Below are 23,842 nucleotides of genomic sequence, written 5' to 3'. Positions count from 1 at the left end.
ATAAAACTTCTTATCCTATCATCACAATCTTCTGGTACAAGCTTAAACTTATCTAGTACTCTCGTTAGACGACTGAAACGTCAGTGACCCATGATCATCTACACTAATTCCAACGCTATGAAGTGATACCACTGGGTATCTTCTTCAAATGTAACTCAAGTCATTTTACTCTAGGTTCACCTGGCTGCCTTAGTAATTTCCCCCCACTCGTCCCTCTATCCAATCCTGGGCTAATCTTTACAATAGCTCCCCAGAGGCGTGGCCTGTTTTTTTTAGGGTGTGGGAAGTGCAGAGCACCTACCGGGGAAAAATTGAAACTACTGCCCGCCAAGTAGTACTGTGGCGGATGGTGCGAATTTTGTAGCGCGTTTGTTTAGCGCGCATGCGCAGTACACATACTGCATAGCATGTGCTTCCTGTTCAATGTATTAATAGTGCCCGCGAGTGCTCTTTTTGTGACCGGAGGTGCGGTTATTTTGTAACTTTATGAGCATGAGCGTTTTAAATTTGCGTTTTTTTTTTAAATTAAAGGATGGCTGTAGTGTGAGTGAGGGTGGGGTAATGAATGTTGTAAAATTTTGTACACACAACGTTCACTCAAACCCAATTCAAAGCACACATCACTCTGCGTCCTCTTATACACAAAAAACTCCGTCATCAGTAATATATCAATCATACTTAATTTGCTACATTCAAGGGACTCCACGGAATAAGGTAAGTTTCTTTTGTGTTGTTCTGTGTAATTAGTGTAATGAATCTTGTGACAAAAATTAAAAAATTGAGGGTGATTAGGTAGGTTAGGAGGGGGAAAAGGAAAAATCAGGGGGTGTGGGGGGCGAAGCCCCCCATTAAGAAATAAATAAAGAATTCGAAGTGATTCTGATTCGCTGTTACCATATAACCCGCTAGATTTAAGTGTAAATATAAAATAAAGAAATAGTTTTATATTTATATTTGAATATGGCGGGTTCTATAGTAACAGCGAATCAGAATCACTTCGAATTAGGCCACGCCTCTGGGGAGCTATTCTAAAGATTTACCCAATCCTGTATCTACATCTGGTTAGATCCAGATGTTTTTTTACTAACTAAAAATTAATGAACTAACTTTTGGATAAACAAAAGCATTAAACATTTAAATTTCTAATTAATAAGTTACACAAAGCGTGGAATATTTACGAGGAATTAATTGTGCTAGTATGTTTTAACATGTGTGTGTTTGTGTGGTGTGTAGAACAGTAAATGTTAACATGAACATGCCACACAATATGTGCTGCCGCCATTGTGCGTAATAAAGCGCCTTACGTACACAACCAAAACAGAGAACATCAGTTTGACCTACACATACTCATACAGGTCGCTTGATTATTAATAAAGTAAACTCACACAAACCTACTAATACTTCTCAACCTCTAGTTCAGTTTAGGCTATGTAAATTTGTAAATATTGTACAGTTCCAGCCTTGTAAATAGCCGTGTAAAAACTTATCGCGATTACATTTTTTTAAATTAGTCTGGTCTATTATCTTCACACAATTTATTGCAATTTTTAAGGGCCACACTTTTAACAGAATATGGAGAGGAATCCCCCTTTATGTAAACTTTTTACCTTTTGCTTAAAACTTAGTAAGATAAAGCTTTATGTTGGTATCCATGTTTCTTTTTCCCCAAATTGAGCTTAAAACTACAGTAGAAGTTTTGAAGGAGTTGAGCTTTCATTCACCGAGTGCTCAGGTATTACACACACCTGCCGGAGGATGGGAAAACATCCAAGTATAACCATCTCGTGTTGTCATAAGTTATTATTTGTTCAAGGAATACTGAATTTTGGTCAATTTTTGAATTAAAAAATTCTTGTCGCCAACGTTTTTGAACTATATTTAGTTCTTTGTATTTACATATTTTGCTAGAACTATTGCACATTATATGAACTACATATTGCATTACAAGGGCGCCACGGTAGCAGAGCGGTTAGAGGCGAGACCTGCGAAACTAATATGTTTTGCTGGTTTAGTGGGTTCTTTACCAGGTCTTAGGGCTTGGATTTTATTTAATGGTTAATAAAAGAAATTTACAGTAAAGTATTGTTAACTAGTCGCCTCCGTCCACGTCACCTAATTGGTAGTTGGACGTTAAGCCCCGCCTGAAAAAATAGGCGATTACTTTACTTTACTTTTTATTGCATTACAAAAAGAGATCTCGGTAAATGTAAAGAATAGTTACCCGGAGGTGTGGCCTAATTCGAAGTGATTCTGATTCGCTGTTACTATATAACCCGCCATATTCAAATATAAATATAAAACTATTTCTTTATTTTATATTTACATTTAAATCTGGCGGGTTATAAGGTAACAGCGAATCACAATCACTTCGATTTATTTATTTAAGATTGATAATTTTATTTAAACCCCCCTTTATGTGGGGGCTTTGCCCCCACACCCCCTGATTTATTTATTTCTTAATGGGGGGCTTCGCCCCCACACCCCCTCCTAACCTACCTAATCACCCTCAATTTTTTAATTTGAGTCACAAGATTCATTACAATAATTACAAAAAACAACACAAAAGAAACTTACCTTATCCTGTGGAGTCCTTTTCCTGAGGAGGGTATACTTGGCGGACTCCCTCCAGAACATCCAAACCAACATCCATACAAAATTTTAAAACATTCATTACTCCATCCTCACTCACACTACATTCATGCTTTAATTTAAAAAAAAAACTGCAAATTTAAAACGCTCATGCTCATAAAGTTACAAAAAAAAAGCACCTCAAGTCACAAACAGGGCACTCGCGGGAACTGATAATACATAAAAAAGGACGCAGTTGCTATGCAGTAAGTGTACTGCGCATGCGCGCGAAACATAAGAAGTAAGAAATTCAAACAAATTATATACAGTACATTGGCGGGAAGTAGTTTAAAAACTCAACGGTAAGTACTGCGCATGCCCTAAAAATAATCAGGCCACACCTCCGGGTAACTATTATTTACATTAGCCGAGATCTCTTTTTTTGCAAATTGTTGGTAGCTGTAGATGATGTGGTTAATATTGATGAGAGCAGAGTTCTAAAAGGAAATTTAAGTAGATATTAGTTAATAGATACGAGCCGAATATTGGATTTGATTAACTTAAAGAGTTTCGCATTCGCTTTTTTGAAAAGGAGAGTCTCATAAAAGAGCAACTAATAACATATCTAAATGGTTATCGCAAATGGAATCCAATTATAAATTTTTGTAAATACGCTTGTAATTTCTCGTCGTAATTGCCTAATTCAATCAAATTCTAATAAATAATGGTATAATACAATATATTCAGTAATATTTTTGTGATTTTTAAATTATAATTAAAGTTTAAAGCTTTAGTTGGGAGCTTTGAATACTGTTTCGGTTGCTTGGTCCCCTGGTCACTCTGGGATTCCGGGTAATGAACTTGCTGATGAAACAGCAAAGGAAGGAGCTGCGTTGATAATGACTCCTCAGCCCCATTATCCCTGTATCCTATCGACGTTGTAGAACAGAGGTGGAGCAGTAGATTTTGAAGGAACATCGGAAACGGTGGAGATCCCGAGCTGAAACTGCTGTCAGGCTAAGGAAATTATTGGCCTGTCAAAAACGGATATAGTTGGTTTTAGTAGGTGACCCGTATCCGCCAGTTGGTTCAGGTGTTGGAGTGGACATGCGAATTTAGCGTACCATCTTTTCAAATGCGGTCTTACTCAGTCGCCAATTTGCGCTGGCTGTGGTGAGTCCAATGAGACTGTGCGGCACTTTGTAGAGGTGTGTGTCCCGTTTATTCTAAAACTAGATTTCTCGTCTTCGGTAGGGTAAATGTCTCCCTACCGGAGATTGTGGCATCTGGTAATCTTAAGGAACTTTCTAGGTTTATTCAGTGCACTGGGCGATTGAGTCGTCATGCTCCCTAGTATCCTGTTACTACTTTATTAGTTTATTGTATTGGCATCTGACAACCTTTAGCCGGATTTGTTGTTTTTAAACCCCGGTACCTCTTATGAGATGAGCGGTGGACGGGGAACAATGGGCATTTTGGATTGCCTGCGTTCCTTTTTGGTGGAGTCGTCCTTTTAATACAATCTACAATCTGCAAAGTTTAAAGCAATTTTTTTAATTTTTAAGTATATTATTGTAGGCAACAATCCCACGGATGGTCTTTTGGACCCAGTGTATGTCTTTTGTTTATTATGTTCAAGAATGAAATTTCTTTTGTATTAGTTTTTTCTAAAAATAAAAGGCTTTATTAATATTATTGGATTTGATTAGGAAGGCTGAAGGGCTAAATGCAATAGAAAAGATATATTACTGATAATATTACAATAACTAACTTGGGTAAACTAAATAGAAACTATTTCTAAAAGAATGAATCCTCAATGAGTGAATTCAGTGTCTCTGAATGCGAATCGAGTGGTCCTTATAATAAATAGATCTGATGCTTTGGCAGCTTCCATTGTTCTGAGCCCTACCTGACTTTAACCCTTCAAACCTTTCACAGCCACTTTTTCTATCCTAGTTGGTAGTTTGTCTTAATTCTGTGACAATAATCTGAAGAATATAGTTCGAACCGTTGGCGTTAAGACTTTTTTATATTTACAAACTGAACAAAATGTAAGATTCCTCTTGGGTGTAAAGTAAAAGAAACCTATCACTTTTCTCAGGAAATATTGAGTTAGTTAGGTTTTAGGGGGAGTCGTCAATAGATTTTCTTTTGTAAATAAACATTTTTTCCTAAACTGGCCCAATTTTACTTATTGCATTTCCGAATAGAAGAACAAGAAAAGTATAGCATTGTATTGAGGTTAGTACAGCAAAGAAACAAAAACGGTAAACCTTTAGTAGTTTTATAACCATTTCCGGGCTATTTCTGTCTGCCAGAGGCAAGCTTCCTACCATGGTATCCCTCTGGGGTGTTCTTGGTTAAGATGTGTATGTGTGTGAGAGAGATAAAGCTATGGTTGAGAACAGCGTGTAAGTAGTATATGAAGTCCATCTACCCGTCCGGCTGTTGAGTTCAAGCAATCGTAAGAAGTAATTCCTTATAATAGGGCATTGAAGCTCCCCATTCGGTAGTTTCTTTAAAACTGAAGTTTTAAACAGGGCTTCGAAACTAGGCAAATTAATGTTTACTGTTATTCTTAAGATGTAAGATGCAATGTAATTAAAGCCTGTTTAAATACAATATTAGAAAGGCATAGTATTCTATCAATTACGAGGTGTGGCTAATAAATAACGAGACTGATGCTGCTACAGAAGAACTATGCATGCGCCAAATCCTAAGACCGACAGCTGTGCAGCGTAAAGCCTTCTCTTTCGATTGCAGCGTCACAGGTGTTTGTAGAGAAATCTGTCTGACCGGAACCGTCCTTTGTGTAAGAGGTGTTAGTTTCGTTTTGTCCGAAAACATGATACTACACATGTAGTAGAGCAACGAATTGTCGTGAAATTTCACATCAAAACTTGATAAAACCGCTACTGAAACTTATCTTTTATTAAAAGAAGTTTATGGCGATGAATGTTTATCACTTGCGTGAGTTTTTGAGTGGTTCAAGCGTTTCCAAGATGGCCGAGAAGACGTCGGAGATGATGACCGCCCGGGTCGCCCTTCCAGGTCCAAAACGGATGAAAATATCGATTATAATTAATTACCATTACTACCGTGAGGTACTTGCTTAACTCCATGAAAGAGTAAGGAAAAAACGACCCGATTTGTGTGAAGAAAAAGTCATGGGTTCTCCAACAAGACAGTGCGCCGGCTCACCCTGTCAAAACGTTTCTAGCCAAGTACAGACATCCCAGTTTTAGGCCAACCGCCTTATTCGCCTGAACTGGCCTCATGTGACTTTTATCTGTTCCCCAAAATCAAATCTGCATTAAAAGGAACACGATTTCACGATCCGTTGAAGCTTTGAAAGAAAAAGCGGCACGCGTCATGCAGGAGCTCACAGAAAAAGACTTCCAGCACTGTTTCGAACAATGGTAAATTCGCATGGAGCGTTGTAGGGATAGGGGAGGGGTGTATATTGAAGGTGATAATAACTAAATATGTATAAATTAAAAATAAAATGTTTTACAGCAACAGTCTCGTTATTTAATAGCCACACCTCGTATGGTTGAAATACTCGTAATACACATTTTGTAGCTCTTAGATTCCATCACCTTGAGTAGGCAAATCTGAGGATTTATCTTCAAAGTTCGATGCATAACAACTAGAAAGTATTTACTGGGTGAATTGACTTGAGAAAAGATTATTGGGTGGAAGAGAGTAGATTAGAAATTAGAAATTGAACATGCTCCCAAAACTCTGAATACAATAACAGTTTGTAACGACTGACAGTGCAATAGAAAAATCTTTGGACGTCTGAATAGCTGATGAACTGTGTGAAATAGAATTAAAACGGTGATGAAAAATAAGCTCGGATAGCTCAAAAGCATCAACAAGTTGGTTATTTCATTATCTGGAGATATACTGTTCGGCTTAATTAGATAACTTTTAATAAGAACTGGAATTATCCAAACACTGAACTTTAATAATGGCTATAATTATCAAATGGGGGATTCCCTTTATTTAACCAGTGATTTGACAAAGTTTTGACCCAATGTTGAAGACTAGGCCTATTGCTTTTATTTCAAAACTTCTTTCACTAACATTATACACTGCCAGCCAACAGCCAAATTAATTAATTTGTTAAAATTAACAAACACGTCAATTACTGGGCAAATTGCGGTTTCAAGGACCAGTGATTGACAGTACAATTTTAGTCCCAAATGCTTCTTATAGTTAAAAAAATATCCACATAAATGAAATCTATTAGAAATATAACAGTACATTGATAACCACACGAACATACGAACAAATAAACGAAAAATAAGATAAAAGTGAACTTACTTTCTTGTCAACTAAGCTTAGCAACAGCTTGTTCCTGCGTTGATCTTGAACTGCTAACCCAAATAACCTTCCACTGATACCAAGGAGCCTTCCAATAATTAATATCTTTCTAGAACTGCTGCCCTAAGGCTTCTCAGTATCAAAATTGAAAAAATCACCACTAAAAACGGTTCATATCCCTTATAATTCCCTTTTATTGCTGGAATGTCAATTACTGGTACCAAGTCGATTATCCTCCTCAACCCTAGGTAATGCTTTTACAGGAAAAAAGTAAAGTAAAGTAATCGCCTATTTTTTCAGGTGGGGCTTAACGTCCAACAACCAATTAGGTGTCGTGGACGCAGGCGACTAGCAAACATACTTTACCGTAAATTTCTTTTATTGACCATTAAATAAAATCTAAGGCCAAGACCGGGAATCGAACCCAGTACCACTTCGCTTCTTAACCCGCTCGGCTACCATGGCGCCTAATAATGCTTTTACAGGATATGGAGTCACATTTCAGCGCTTAATAAACTTGCTTACTTCTTTTCACCATCGTAAAGAGTAAGCTTTTACATTTTGAATGATGTTCAAAAGTGATACCAGCCCACTTTATCCCTTCCCGGTCTCATGGGTATGAATGGGATATATATGAGGGACTAAAACTACCATATACTGGTTTGGTAAAACTTGGGCAAGCTAGACAAAGTGGGCACGTCATATGATGGGAAACTGGAGGAAAACTGTGCTTCACATCTTCAGTGTATGAGGATGCTGAAATGTCCATGGGTAATACATTCTGAAGTGGCTTCTAGACTCCAGCAGCGAGTGGAACATCCTAACTATTCACTCCATATTCATCATTCACCCGTTATTTCTACACCATCAACATCACACAGCTACCGTCTAACTTCATATATTATGGACCTAAAGTCTTAACGACTTACAAAACTTTCAACTAAATCCATTAAATCAGTTTGAATAGTTTTGCTATTTAATTTCTAATTAGTTCATTAAAAATTGAGTTCATCAGGTTTTTTTGGTTCATTACACAGTTCATCTACTTAGATATTCTAAAAAACTTAGTAACTGTTCCAAAATAATAGTTCACTTCCAAAAGACTGCCGTAAAGGTGACGACCCAGCTCCTTCAGAACATCAACGTATCCTCTGGGGAAAAACATACTTTATGTCCAATTTAAAAAGAAAAGCTTTGGAGACTTCCTAGTAAATGACAAAGAACCGGAAATCAACCTTGACTATTATGCATTTCTGGTGGTGCACGTATACTTCCAACTCATCATTTAATTATTTTTTTTGGAACTCCCTACTCATCTAATAAATATTAGACAAATTTGAGCACCGTTTTATTGGGGTTCTGAAACGTCACTTCAGGGAAAAGCCTAACTTGTCTTCTCTCCCAAAAAAGCTGCTTTCTTTATTTGCTAAATTTATTTTTTATTAATATGTAAAAATAACTAAATGGAAGTTTTGGTTTGTAACTTATCAGATAGCTTTTATTTAGATTAAGTTTTTCAATAAGTTTTATTGACGATGAGATAGGTTAATGGCGATGATATTAATAATTATTATTGAGGACACTTTTGTTACTTTGAATCAGTTATATTTCAGACGGGTGATTGGCCCAATGCTGAAGGCCCCTGGGACAAGGGGTTCCCAACTGTTTTCGGTTGCCGGGACCCCTAGATGGGCTGTCTTCTCTTCGACTATCTCATCCACCCCAGTACCGCTGGTCTCCGCTTTTTGATTTGATTTCATCGGCCCCCTCCGACAAACATCTGTCTTTGGCTCCATGCCTCTACTGATAGTACTGCTGCCCACCATCAGATATGTTTTTCGACCTCTCGGTCTATTCCTTTAGTCGCCTCTTACAACATCCTGGAAGGGAGCGGACCTATTCTAACCCCAGCCCGTAGGGGGAGAATGTTTTGAGAATGGAGGATGGACAGAAGGCCAAGCAGCAAATGATGGATGCCAGAACTATTGGCCAAAGAGCAAGAGGCAGACCTCGTTCCATGTAAGAGAAGTACATTGAAAGTCTCGGCCTAGCTAGAGGAGAATCTCTTGCGGTGATGGGAAAGATGGCACCGATGGTAGGGTTGGATTGGGGCTGCTCCTCCAAGCCTCACGGCACAAAGGAGATAGGAAATGAAGAAGAAGAAAATATTTGTAATTATTGTTTGGTAACTTAAAAATACGTGAAAAATTTTCTACGTGAAATAGACGTGAAGAGCTTACTCAAAATTTAAGGGAAGTCATTAGATCATTTTGAGGGTGGAAAAATTGCTAAAACTGTAGTAGCTTTTCCTGATTAGTTTGATTTTCTTCTAATTTGCAATTTTACAAGTACATGCAAGTACGGGCGGAAAACTCGGAACAGAAAATTTGTCACAATCGCTGGTTCTTGCTCTTACAGTAGTAAGAGAAAGTGAAAATCTATTTTTCCTTTGAAAAAGAGTTATTTGCCGAAATAAATGAACACAGAATGTAATTCCACGATCTTACAGAGAAAGGTTCTTAAGAAGTTATAATGTAATGCAGAAAATATTGATTGCGAATTGATTTGAAATTCAACGTTGCAATTTTGTCGCATCTTGCTAATGTCATTTTTGTGGCTTAAAGTAAATAAATAAAATGCTTCAATACCATTATTGCAACTTTTTTGATTCAGTATGCAGTGAAACAGGAAATATTGCATGAGATTTCTACCGTCTGTCAGTTCACAGAGGAGACCTTGAAACTGTCAGATGTCGTTTATTTGTTGGTTAGGTTCTTTTGTTCCACAATATTCTGAGGGGTTTATTTTCCTTGCAATTTATTTTATGCTTAGGCGAGAGGAGCTGAAACGGATTTCCTGTAAAGAAAATTAAAATACAAAATTTATCCTGAACACTCATAAGCAGGGAACGGATTCGTATGTATTTACATATTTTTTTCTAGGCAATTTACAGACGTTTTTCAACTAGAAGTATTCATACTGACACTTTTTAAGCCGTTTGAGTCTACTTTTATTTCACATATTTCCACATATTTGGATGTTATCGCATATTTATACATATTTGATTAAAATAAATAAATATTTCTACATATTTAATCAAAATATGTACATATTTTTTCATATTTTTCATTTTGGGCATATTTTCATAATTGGGAGGTGGTTGACAGGAACTGTGAACCACAGACTGTAGGGCTGTGAATCACAGTGGGTACAATGGTTATTGTAATTTACACAGAATGCTGCTAAACAGTGACGGGCACTTGTTAGTTCTTTGAAGTTGTCTGACGTTGTCTGTTCTTTCAGCTCGTTCGTTGAAGTGACCAATTCATTTCGTTCGGTCACTTAGTGTATTCTTTTTTAGGTGAAATGCCACGAACATCGGCCTCAAACAAACAACTGGTTGCTAAATATCTTCGCGAGTTTCCAGCAGAACTTTTTCGAAGTGATGGAGACATTTTGTACTTCACAGCTTGTGACAAGCGCGTTTCTTGCTCTCAACGTTCCCAAGTCACCCAACATATTGCCACCGGATCGCACATAGAGAATAAAAACAGAAAGAAAGAGAGGACGTCCTATCAAGCCTTCCTTACATCAAGTAAGTCTACTCTGAGTACAGATCTGTGTCGGGCTTTGGTTAGAGCAGATATCCCTTTCCACAAACTTAAAAATCCTCATTTCAAAGGATTCTTAGAGACCTATATTGGGAAAAAAATGCCTGACGAGAGCACTCTGCGGAAAAACAACCTGGAGGATATCTATAAAGATACACTAACCAAAATTCGAGAACATATCAAAGATGGACCGATTTGGGTGTCAATTGATGAAACCACTGACGTTGAGGGCAGGTATATTGCCAATGCAGTTATTGGAAAACTTGACAGTGATGCTGATGTGGATTCAAAGCCATTCCTTTTGAACTGTGAGGTTCTCGAAAAATGCAATCATTCCACCATTTCACGATTCTTCGATGCCTCAATGCATATCCTATGGCCCAGTAAACACGTACACACAGGGAAACCATTTTGTCAAAATTCAACTTACTTACTCAAAATTTAACTTACTTAAGTAGAAAGTAAAGTATAAGTAATAGAAAGTAAAATGTTTTAAAGATGAATCAAAGTAAATCAATAATTTCTGCTGAAGAAAGAAAATAATTGACTTAAAAGATTGTTCTAACCCTCACAGACTATGAGGGTGTTATCTATACAAAACCACTTTACTTAGCTCTTAAGCAATACTCATGAGGCCCAGGGACTGTTGAGTTGGCTACAAGTGCTTTTTAAGCATTCTGGACAGGTTACCCTCTCATGGAGCTTTTCATTCACTAGAAAGGTATTCATTCCACCACAATTTGCAATCACTCTACAACTTCAAGATCTCACCTTTTGCACTCGTATTGTTCAAACTACAGCTACTAATTTAAGGATTGTAAAAATTTTGGACATAAATCAGAATCAAGATTTTTTGTTATTTGATTTATATTTCATGAGAAATTCACAGTCTTTGTACTAGAGAATGAACGCGTTGTAATGTTTTGTAACCTGAAGACCAACATTTACACTATTACTTATAAAGGGCCACAGTACCATGAGGTGTTTAGACCACTTTTTATCCTATATTCTCAAAGATTAGACCAATTTCATGCTTGGGTTATCCTCTGTACATCCAGGCGCCACGATAGCCGAGCGGTTAGAGGCGAGACCCGCGATGCTAAGATGTATTCTTGGTTAGTGGGTTCGATTCCTGGTCTAAGCTTTGGATTTTAATTTATTGAATGTTTAATATGAGAAATTTGTAGTGTATATATTTGTTGCTAGTTGTCTCCGTCCAGTGATAGTTGGACTAAAGCCTGTCTGAAAAAATAGGCATTACGTTACATACTCTACATTAGGGGTCCCCAAACTTTTTACACTGGGGGCCAGTTCACTGAGCCTCAGACCGTTGGAGGGCTGGACTATAAAACAAACTATTTTAAAGTAAAAAAAAAAAAACAAAAACAAAAACGGGAACAAATAGAATATTTAAAATAAAGAACAAGTAAATTTAAATCACCAAACTGCCCAGTATTTCTGTGGGAACTATGGGCCTGCTCCGGTTTAGTTATAGTGCTTTGGACTTTCTTCCTACTTCTGCTGTTATTTTACACTGTTTTCGGAGTCATGACGCGTGCGTCCCGCGTCACCGGAAGTAGTACTGTACATGAGCGACGCAGCGCTTTGCGGCACCGCCACATACAGTGCTCCACTCACTGACCACCAATGAAAGAGATGCCCCTTCCGCGAAAGTGCGGCGGGGGCCGGATAAATGTCCTCAGGGGGCCGCATGTGGCCCGCGGGCCGTAGTTTGGGAATGAGCTGAAAATTTCCAGCTTATTTACATGTATACTGAAAAATTAATAGCAGATGAAAATTTGTATGTTAATAATAAAGAATCATTTTTAAAAAAATCTCTCTAACAGCCAGCCACCGTGAACGTGAGCTATGATTCGTTCGGAAAATTCATTTGTTTCCACATTAGGGTGAGGAGAGGAAACAGGATTTCTTGTAAAGTAGTATTTCAGCGTAATCTTTATAGTATTAAGTATGAGGAAAGGATTAGCTGAGTGGTGAGCATACTGGATTCCCACGCGGAGATCCCCATTTGAGTCAAACTGCTGTTCCTTAGATATTCCGTTTCTAGAAGCTTCTTCGAGCTCAATGTCCGGTGATGGAGAGTGTTGCCTGTAACGAGAGAACAATACTTCCCGAAATGTTCCGGGTGTTACTGTCCTCGGTAGTTGAAACTCTTTAAATTTAAAAACAAAATTATTAAATTTGTAATCAGGAAATTTCAAATTTGAATAAAATCGGATGAACAGAAGAACTTTGATAAATAGCTTTTTAAGCTTTTAATTTTTTTCAGAAAATTGTTTTTGTGACAGAACTTACGGTTGGGTGAAGGCAGTAAATGTTTGAATCAACGATCCATATATTTGAGAAGCTGGGTTCCTTGAATCTTCATTTATATGCGGTTCTTAGTGAAGCTTAGTTCAACTAATGGGTGCTGGCGCCACATATAGTACCTGTCAAAGTTCAAGAGAATCAAATGAGATATTGAAATTGCTTTGTTGCAAGTGTATATTTGTCAACCGGAGTGCTAGTGGAAAAGTGCATTTTCTTGAAGAAGAAAAATGTAAATACAAAAATATGAAAATATTACGCAATCAAAATTTAATATATTTAAGTGATACCTGTGGGGGGCCTATGTTGTAAATTGCACCTGACCAAGATGTATTTCTGGTAGAAAGATGTTATTGATCGACAGCTGCCTCCCTACAGTAGTTGGGTACAACTTGTTACATATACGGCCCCTGCCAAACTGGCTTCATAATTCATGACACTAGGTCTGACATCTTGTACTCTTCAATCAACTTCGGTGTACAGTTACTAGGCAGTCCGGAACTGATTGCCAGACTAGAATCTAGTAATTGTTATTCTTTCAATAAAGAACTTTTTAGACTTCAAATTATTAATCTTGGTTCACCCATATGTGAGTCTTATGAGACAGTTCTCTAGTCTTACGAGTCTAATTGTGAGTCCCAATAAGCCAGTTTCTTAGTAACTTTTTTGAAACACTGCTTGAAAACGCAAAAGTTTTAGCTCATCTCCATTAGTAACGTCTTATTCCTTGAACCATCTATTTTCTAATTATTATTATTTTTCTCTCATTTATTTGTACTACAATCAGTGAGTTGGTGCTACTAGTAACAGTAATAACACTGAACAATAGGAGATACACATGAATTGAAGATATCCAGCGGTAACCCTGAACCAAAACACTGAACTGTTGCCACTCCTTTCACTAGAGAGGAGATCATGAGTCCACTGTATTTCAAGACGTTTTGTTGGGTTGTCAGAAAGAGTTCTAGATGAAGGATTTTGAGCTAGACTGATACAGTGTTGAAGAAGAGTTTCCTGTATCGGGTTTTGGCGTCATGATTGATAAAAGGAAAGTTAAGATCTGTATGTAAAATTCGTGTATGTAAACGTAAAATTTGTGCTAAAAGTACCTAGTTCAATATTACATATCCAATAGTGCTGGATATTAATAATAATAATAATAATAATGCTCCTAGATACCGAATGAATGAGCACCCAATCGAGAAAAATCTTAATCAGTTCTCGTCAGAATCTTGAAACTATCTCTCAATAATATTATACATACTTCATAATAATGGATTAAGACCAGAATCAGTCGCCTGGCTATCCAAGAAACTTGACGATTTTACAATCTAGTATTCCAAAATGTTGGTAATCAGGCTGCAGAAAGGAATATTGAAAATAACTTCGCCTGTAAGACTATCTAGGCTATTTAAGCCTTACATACGAGTAAAAAAAATAATAAAGTAAAGTAATCGCCTATTTTTCAGGCGGGGCTGTACGTCCAATTACCAAATTAGGTGTCGCGGACGGAGGCGACTAGAAACATACTTTACTGTAAATTTCTTTTATTAACCATTAAATAAAATCCAAGGTGTCTAGACCGGGAATCGAACCCAGTACCACAATACATATTAAGCTTTGAGAGTCTCGCCTCTAAACCCGCTCGGCTATCGTGGCGCCTACTTACATACGAGTATAGTTCGGTTAGAAACGTGGAAAAAGCGTTGAGTGTGAATCGAAGTATTTTAGATTGAATTCTTTGTTGATTGTGGTACCTTTGGTTGAATACCACAACTCTTTTATTGTCTAGAGACCGTTTAGATCTATAATCTAAAGAGTCTTTTAAGTTGCTAAAAGCGTAGTTCTGTAGTTTTATGTCCAAGAAAGTCTTCAGTTCTGGTAGGTTATTAGGTTATAGGAGACTGGAGAGTAATGCGACGAAAGTGATGTTTTGAGACTTACCATCTTTAAATCACATTTCCAATTTATTTAATAATTTCTAACTTTTATCTTATTATTTCCAGGTAAATCTGCATGGAAGCCTGTTGGGGAAGTCATCTTCAGACGAATCCCAGAGTCAACATGTGGAGATACTTCTGAGGAAGTCCAAAACTCTTATAGATCGGTAAGTAATATCTTATGTATGAAGTTTTTGATAAATTTTTTTTTGAGCTTTGTCCATAAATGGTGTTGTGTTTTGTTTAATGGACTTCAGAGGGTGTTTAAGATCGTCCGAGTCAATTCTTTTTTGAGATTAGGCTATTCCAGCGAAATCGGAACATTTGATTCAAATCCTTTTTTCGTTTAAAAAAATTACTCTATCAAAATTATTCAAATTAAAATTTAAGTTACAGGTATTAAATTGTGTTTAACATAAAAAAATTAGAACTGACGTTCATGAATATTTAACACTAGGTAGCAACCATATCAAGTACAATACATTATTTTCACGAACCAAAATGAAATTGGTAAATTATAAATATTTAAAAGAAAAGACTTCAGTGTCCTTGGATGATTAAAATTGTGGACATCATTGTCTCATTTCAAAAATATCTGAACCTACAAAATGTTAAATAGTAATACAATTTACAATTTTAGTAGCCACCGTAGTAAATTTAAACATGGAACTTATTAGCATTGACTAGAAATCTAGAATTGAAACTTGGGTATTGGGGGGGACTTCGGTGTTGGTGAAGCCTTGAATCTTCATTATCTGAAACTTCTAATGGAATTCATAGTTATTAGTAATAATTCATAGACCAATAAGACCCACAGTCAGACTAGAACCAAACCTTTGTCTATGTTTCGATAGTTCTGGTATTCTCCGTAGAGCAGTTTGGCTGGTATGTTTAATTTAGTATTGTGTGCTAATCTCTTTAGTAATTCAATGTAATGAAATCGTAATTTTTATTGAGAAATAATTTACTTTGAAGTTTTAGCACTATATTTAAATATGAAGATGATGTTCTGGAGTCTGTGAATATATTTGTGTCTTTCAGATTTAAATCTCAAATAAACGAAACACAAGCTCGAAATTCCGTTGGGATCCTTTAGTCGATCCGATTCTTCGGTTTCGGACCAAATTCAAGGAATCGTAACCTGTGACAAGTCGCTTCTCTCCAAGAGATACTCCAGGAGTTCTCTGAATAGAGTGTAACACGCTTTTTTATAACTATTAACTACCCTGGCTTTTTGTGGAGGTTCACTCACCCTCTTGAGATTCCAAAAATGAAAACCTTAAATTTAGAATTAGGTAGAGTTCTGGGTACAGGACCCACGCTCCAAACAGGTTCTAAGACATCTAAGTATATCTTCAAGAAACGCCACTTAATAATTTTACAATAACCAAGCGCCAATAACTACTCTTGGCTTGCAATGAGAAACATTGATATCTTGACCTACCGTGAATCGGACCAGCTGGACTTTGGCTTTGAACCAGCGGCCATTCTCATAAAACAATCAGGTGACTGGGAGATTACTGAATGGTGGATGAACTGTTAGTACCAGGATAAAATGTTATAAAGGAGGGGAACAGTCAGACAGGAGATGAAGGCCAAGATGCTTTCTCCCGCTTGGGTAGCCCAATAACAGATAGGTAAGGCGATCAATTCAGAATGTAAGAATGGCGATTAAACGTTTTAAGGTTACGGTGTACCACTATTTAGGTCGAGAGTAATCGTTTTGCTGACCTAAGTCCATGAATGTGGGCATAGTTAGGAGCTCAGCGATTTCTTACGATATTATTAAGGCAGAACAGCTTAGTTTTGGGTATGGTTGGGAATGGAGTGATATAAAGCTACATACGAGGGTCGTTTGAAAAGTCCGTGCAAAAATAAAAACTACTTAATTTTTTAGGGTAAACCTTTTTTATTTTTCAACATAGTCTCCTTTTAGGCTTATACACTTCGTCCCACGCTGCTCTAATTTGTTGATCCCTTCCGAATATTAGGATTTGTCCAAGTCTGAAAAATAGCCATTCGTTTCTGCAATCACCTCCTCGTTTGAATAAAATCTTTTTCCCGCCAGCCATTTCTTCATATTGGGGAACAAATAGTAGTCCGAGGGAGCCAAGTCTGGAGAATAGGGGGGATGTGAAACGAATTGGAACCCTATTTCCATTAATTTTGCGACCACAACTGCTGAGGTGTGAGCTGGTGCGTTGTCGTGATGGAAAAGGACTTTTTTTGTGGGCCAATCGTGGGCGTTTTTCTTGCAGCTCGGTTTTCATACGGTCCAATAACGATGAATAATATGCACCTGTAATAGTTTTACCCTTTTCCAGATAGTCGATGAGGATTATTCCTTGCGAATCCCAAAAGACAGTCGCCATAATCTTTCCGGCCGAAGGAACGGTCTTCGCCTTTTTTGGCGCAGATTCCCCCTTGGTAACCCATTGTTTAGATTGTTCTTTGGTCTCAGGAGTGTAGTGATGTATCCATGTTTCATCCACAGTGACGAAACGACGCTTAAAGTCCTGCGGATTCTTCTGGAACAGCTGCAAACCGTCCTTGCAACACTTCACACGATTTCGTTTTTGGTCAAGCGTGAGCAATCGCGGCACCCATCTTGCGGATAGCTTTGTCATGTCCAAATGTTGATGCAAAATATTATGTACCCGTTCATTCGAGATGCCCACAGCACTAGCAATCTCACGCACCTTCACTCTTCTGTCATCCATCACCATATCATGGATTTTATCAATGATTTCTGGAGTAGTAACCTCAACAGGGCGTCCAGAACGTTCAGCGTCACTTGTGCCCATATGGCCACTCCGAAAATTTTGAAACCACTTATAAACTGTTCTAATCGAAGGTGCAGAGTCACCATAATGTTTATCAAGCTTCTCTTTAGTCTCCTGAGGCGTTTTGCCTTTCATAAAGTAGTGTTTAATCAACACACGAAATTCTTTTTCGTCCATTTTTTGAAAATCACTCGACTTCCTCGATTCAAACAAATGCCAAACACAAAGAAATAGACCGATCTGGCTGAAACTTGGTGTGTGTTCTTCCAAGAGATGCTACTAACTAAACATAACCTCGATACGCGCCAGTAGTGCTATCTCTCTGACTTTGCACGGACTTTTCAAACGACCCTCGTACAACCCTTTAGGCTTTCTTCCCTTTTCCCAGAAAATTAGTCTTTTCGAATTAAAGAGTGTCTGCACTCGCATTTCCCTTTTTGAGAAAATCCAACATAAAATAATTATCATTACACTCTTGACAATTTTCCCACGCAATCTGAAATATTGGTAAATCACATTCAATTCGACTATTTACGTTTCTATTTGTTTCTAAAGTTGAATAGGTGATAGAACCGAACACTATGCTAAAATAAGCAACTTTAATTGAACTTATTATCATACAAATAGCTTCCATACTGTTACATGTAGTATCAGTTTGATTATACAAGTAGATAATTGATTCTATTAAAGCAGCTATTCGGAGTAAAGAACATTTAGAGGGATAATCCGAATAGTATTTCTAATTTAGTCTATAAAAAATAAAGTACTCTGGTCAAAGGTTTTTCTAATCATTATTATGTTAATTTTGATTGAGGTCTAGAAAGTTGTTTTTTTTTTTTTTTTTTTTTTAATCATTTATTTAGTTACAATCAACGCATTTTGCGTTATAAGCAACAATGATAACTATAAATAACAGAATAAAAGAGTGGAGAAGTTACCCAGCGGTAACACTCCAATAACATTCTAAATTCTACTGACTCTCTTCATCAGAGAGGAGATCGCGAGGCCACTGTCTTTTAAGACGTCGTCTAGAAGTGTTGTCTGGAAATGTTCTGGAAGATAGATGTTGTACAAGTGGATTGTGATGAGATTGAATGTTAAGATGGCCTTTTTCTGTAACGTGTTTTTAGCAACTTGTGTGACGGAAAGAATGTTTAAGTCTGTATGAATGATTTGATTGGTGTCGTTGAAACGAAGCGTCAAACTATAAGAGCGAAGAATTTTAGATTGCAAGGACTGGATCCTTTGCAGATTTGAGCGTTTGGTTGAACCCCACAGTTCGATGCCGTAAGCCCAGACTGGCTTTAGTATACTTACATATATTAGTCTTTTGTTGTCCAGAGTGAGTTTTGATCTGTTGTCGAGTAGTCTTTTCAGTTGTCGGAAGCGTCTGTTAAGTTCTGTTCTCTTAAGTCGAGTATGAGGGTTCCATGTGAGTCTTCTGTCAAGGTAGCGGACTACGGTGACAGCAGGTAAAGGAATAAGATTGTAAAAGACAGGAGGAAGAGTGATGCGTCGAAGAGTGAAGGTGATATTTTGGGATTTAGTTTCGTTCAGTTTGATAGCCCCATTTTTTGAACCATTTTTCTAAAGAGGTGAGGTGAGACTGAAGGTTTCTATGAGCTATTAATGGATCTTTGTCAGTAGATAAGATGGCAGTATCGTCAGCATAGGTGAGAAGAGTAGTTTGAGGATGAGTAGGTATGTCTGAGGAGTAGATTGTGTACAGAATGGGGCCTAGTATGCTGCCTTGCGGAACTCCAGCGTCAGCATGGCTGAATGGAGAATGAATAGTTCCTACCTTCACTCTAAAATGTCTGTCAGTCAAGTAAGATTTCAAAATGAGGAAATAGGTGGCTGGAAGGATGGTCTTGAGCTTCCAGAGAAGTCCAGTGTGCCACACCCGATCGAAAGCCTGCTTCACATCAAGGAACACCCTTGAAAGTGAAGTTCAATAAATTCAGTTCAATTCAATGAATTTGCTTGGTTTGATTACTTGGGGACAGAACTACACAGTTAAATATTGACTGTTTAAATATTCATTTTCTTATTTCAAACTGAAATAGCCATTATTTGACTACTCGTATGCAGTAAAGGTGCAGAGTTTTAATAAATTCATTGAAACCATTTCCTGAAATATAAAATTGCAATCAAAAATCGATTAATAATAATTGCATTTAATGTTATACTGATAATGTGACCCATTCATTGTGCAGAAACAGCACTTTACAGGTATAGCTGTGGCCTCACCCCACAAGAAAAGTCGAATTTAAAAAACATCTTTTAGTACCCACAGAAGGGGTTTTTAAGGCATCATCCTTCTTTGCCAAATGTTCTTTCTTGTAAAAGTTTAATACAAACTACGTGATTCGAACAATACAACCAAAATAAATTCGGGTTGGTAGTCATTTTTATTTTTAATTCTAAAATGGAGATATTTATAATATTATCCGATTAAAAAGATGTCACTCAATTTAGTTTAATAATTCAAGGAGCAAGAGAAGAGAAGATTTCTCTTTAAATAGGCCTCTCCCCGTCTCTCGACACATCCTTTTCTCTCAGGAACTGTTCCCCGGATATTACAGGATCTCAAATACTACTTAAAATGAGACTTATATTTCTTCCATTGTATTCATCTTGTCGCTGAGATTAAAATAATATGATGTCCTCTCTTGTACTTAGGGCGACAATGAGTTGAAATTAAATATTGTAAGTCTGGTGGAAGCGACTGCATCCTGTTAGAACCAGGGAGTGGGGAAGAATTATTCCCTTCTATTTATTTAAATTAATCCAATTATTATAATTAGTTCTTCTTATACCTTCAAGAACTATTTAATAATGTGTTGTTAGCTTCAAATATCCTCTTTAGTTACAAATAGATTCAGGGTGTTCCTGCGGATGTTGTGCTCCAGGAAACTGCTATCTTTAGGCGTATTGTTCTAAAACCTCATTTCCTTACAAAGGCATTGATCTTCTTCAAATTAGTCTCCGTTGCTTAATTATTTCATACCAAGTCAGATATCTCTCATACCTCGAAATTCACGGTGAGGTACGAGTAGTTCAATCGAAACATCAGAAGCCTTTCAGGAGTTAAATAATCACATGGCTGCTGCGCCCTTTGATGTGGCCAGTTACCAAAATAATCTTGATTCCTATCCTAGCTTCAGGCTTTCTCCTGTACTGAGCTTACACGGAACGAGCATAATACTCGTACTGTGTTTAATTCTTGGAATAATCTTCCAGGATGGCCGTATCCACTATCACTGTCAAATCCTGCCAAGAAAAATTATACAAGTAAAACTTATAGATAAACAAAGAAGATGTTAAATTTAGGAATTTAAAAAGAAAAAAAAGAATCATATAAGAAATTTCATTTTAACTCAATCTTTAGCTACATATTTTGCCTTTCTTAATAATACATCTTAAAGGAGGATCTAGATTCTAGAAGAACTAGTGATCGGTGTTAAGTTGAATGGAGTTCATGTTGACGTTTTGAAATATGCCGAAGAAACGGTAATTCTGGCGGAAAGTACAGAGGATCTTCAGCTGCTTCTTGAAATAATAGCCGAATCTAGATGATTCAGTCAACAATCTGAACATCAACATTACGAAAACCAAAGTCATGATCCTCTGCAAACTTGGCCATGGTTTCACCATTGATTGAGTATTGATTATTGAGTAAGTTAACTCGTTCAGATATCTTCCATGCATTCCGTCGGAGGATTTAAATCCGGATAAACGAAATAAAGTGTACGATAGTCTCCAATGTTTGGACTGTTCTTGGAGCTGAGGCTTAGATTGTCAACATAACTCACAAGACTCTAGGCCTTTTGAGATGTGGCTACATAGAAGCATCTTGAGAATCTCTTGATATTCAACTGGGTGGTAACCAACTGCGAAGTTCTTGCAAGAGCAAATATTCAACCGAAACTGTTAACCAGTATCAAAAGCAGGAAAATCGACTATTTGGGCCATAGCTTGAATGGGTGAGAAGAAGCATAGTCTTCTCCAGATGATTATAAAGGTAGTAGTTTACCAGGCTGAGGTACTTCAGGGACTAGTCGGAATATAGAGTGTTAGAGAGCACTTACACGTGGCATTCACGAAAGTGATTGGCAACGTTCGGTAAATCGGATATACCACATGAAGAAATACATAAGACACAAAACCGGACATTATATTTAAGTGGTACTTTAGAGAGCTGCCTACATAATCCTTCTTGTCCAGAAATGCCCTCTTAAATCGTATTTCCTGGAAGAATGTTTCCAAATAAAAATTAAGGAGAAAGGAAAAACGGTGAGTAAAGTAGGCATGAATAGTTTAAATAATATCATGGGGGCAAGTTCAAACAAAAAACAAGAGAAATGAAAATCCATTCTATAAAGTAATCCTTCCTGTTTGAAATATTTTGATCACTACGTTGCACTCCGTGGACAGATCAATCGAAATTTAAAATTGCATCTTCCTAATCAACTGCGATCTTTCATTGTTGAGATAATTTTTAAATTTATATATATATAAATACAACCTGTACATATACATATACATCAATTAAATGTGATTATCATTTCGTTACGCTCAGATTGTAAGCTGAATCCGAGGATCCAGCGCCACAATGGGGAAGGCATGCTGAGAGGGGCCAGCCAATGCTGGAACTCTCTAGGGGTTGGAAGGAAGTTTAGGAAATAGGTAAAAGGTCACGGGGCCAACGTCGTTTCAGGCGTCGTGGAGGACTGTCGGGATGGGTTGTTGTGGATAAGGCTTGTGCTGTGGGATTAGGATCTATGGTTAAGCTATTATAGAAATTAAGGAAGCCGAGAATGGATTAGGTCATTGACAAAAAGGGGATATTGAAATCTTGTATGGAGGGTTAAATTGGATACATGATAAGGAGCGTTGACGGTATGCCGAAAGACTTTAGATTGAAAGGATTGGATTCTTTGGATTTTGGAAGGTTTCGCAGAGCCCCACAGCTTAGCTCCGTAGGTCCAGATGGGTCTTAGTAGTGTCTTGTACAGAGTCAGTTTGTTCTGTACGTTCATGGCTGATCTTCGCCCTAGCAGTCTTCGTAGTTGTCCGTATCGTCTATTGAGTTCTTGTCTTTTCAGTCTAGTGTGCGGGTTCCATGTAAGTCGACTGTCTAGGTATTTGTGTGGAGGTCGGTATTTCTCTGTTGTGTATGAGTAGTGGGGGGCAAGTTTGTCTACGTAAGGTGAAAGTTTTCTGTTGACATTTGTCTTCGTTTAGTCTAATTTTCCATTTTTTGCACCAAGAGGAAATGAGATCAAGGTGTTCTTGGACATATTGTGGAGGCTTCAGAAGGGTTGGGATTTGAGGATAATATTGTGGTATCATCTGCATAAGTTGTGATTAAGGTATGTGGGTGCGTGGGGATGTCAGTAGTGTACGCTAGATATAGGACTGGGCCAAGGATGCTTCCTTGCGGGACGCCGGCTTGGATTCGCTTAGTATCAGAGAATTCAATGCCACATCTAACCTTGAAGTAGCGACCTGTCAAATAGGATTGAAGGATTTGGTAATAAGGAGTGGGAAGGAACTGCTTCAGCTTGTACAACAGTCCTGGGTGCCACACCCCGGTCAAAAGCCTGTGCTACGTCCAGGAAGGCATCCAGACAGAAATCTTTTTTTTCTAAAGCAGAGGATATTTTGTCCACTACTCGGAAACATTGTTGTATAGTGGAGTGTTGGGATCGGAAACCAAATTGGTGATTAGGGATAATTCTATGGGATTCTAAATTTGGAATTTTGCGTTTAAGTAGGAGCTTTTCAAGGATTTTGGATAGCACTGGGAGGAGACTAATGGGTTTATGAGACGACATTTCGTCATCTTTAAAAGATTATTTTGTGAGAAAAACTGGCAGAATTTTCTTACCTATTATAGAGAAAGTTAAGAACAAAACAAAGAAAAAATCTCTGTTAAAAGTCAAGTAAAGGTCACTGTAAATTCAATTTCAGAAATTTTTTTTTACAAGAACGCTTTATTGCCTCTTAAACAGAATAGAAAAAGTGGTGGTAAAATCTTGAATATTTCATTTAGTATTTTTCAAATGAAATAAACCCAGTGTAGAAGAAGTGATGCTCTTGTGGTTTGTGTTCAGGCGCGGTTACATGAAATTTTACCCAATTTTCTTTTTGGTTTTTGTGTTTTAGAAACAATGGCTGCCAGTGTTTTGTAGCTCTTTTTGTGTTGTTTAAATGAACTTTCATTCTTGCAGATTACACAAGGAATTAAACGCTACTTTAAAGTGAATAGCCTTCTTGT

General features: G+C 37.4%; 1 protein-coding gene across 4 annotated transcripts in view; it reads left to right on the top strand.

The window, feature by feature from the left end:
- LOC141460304 (uncharacterized) overlaps positions 1 to 23,842 on the top strand; it is a 762,362-nt gene that overhangs the window by 374,147 nt on the left and 364,373 nt on the right. For all 4 annotated transcript variants that reach the window (XM_074140196.1, XM_074140195.1, XM_074140193.1 and 1 more), the window contains one exon: positions 14,843 to 14,943. In XM_074140196.1, coding sequence (XP_073996297.1) covers positions 14,843 to 14,943 — 101 coding nt within the window. The remainder of the gene's footprint in view (positions 1 to 14,842; positions 14,944 to 23,842) is intronic.

This window comes from Rhodnius prolixus, unplaced genomic scaffold, assembly GCF_049639745.1.
Source record: "Rhodnius prolixus isolate KJV_2025 unplaced genomic scaffold, Rpr scaffold_6, whole genome shotgun sequence".
Taxonomy (NCBI): Eukaryota; Metazoa; Arthropoda; class Insecta; order Hemiptera; family Reduviidae; genus Rhodnius; species Rhodnius prolixus.
The sequence above is the reverse complement of the archived record's forward strand: the minus strand, read 5'-3'. Positions and strand labels throughout refer to the sequence as shown.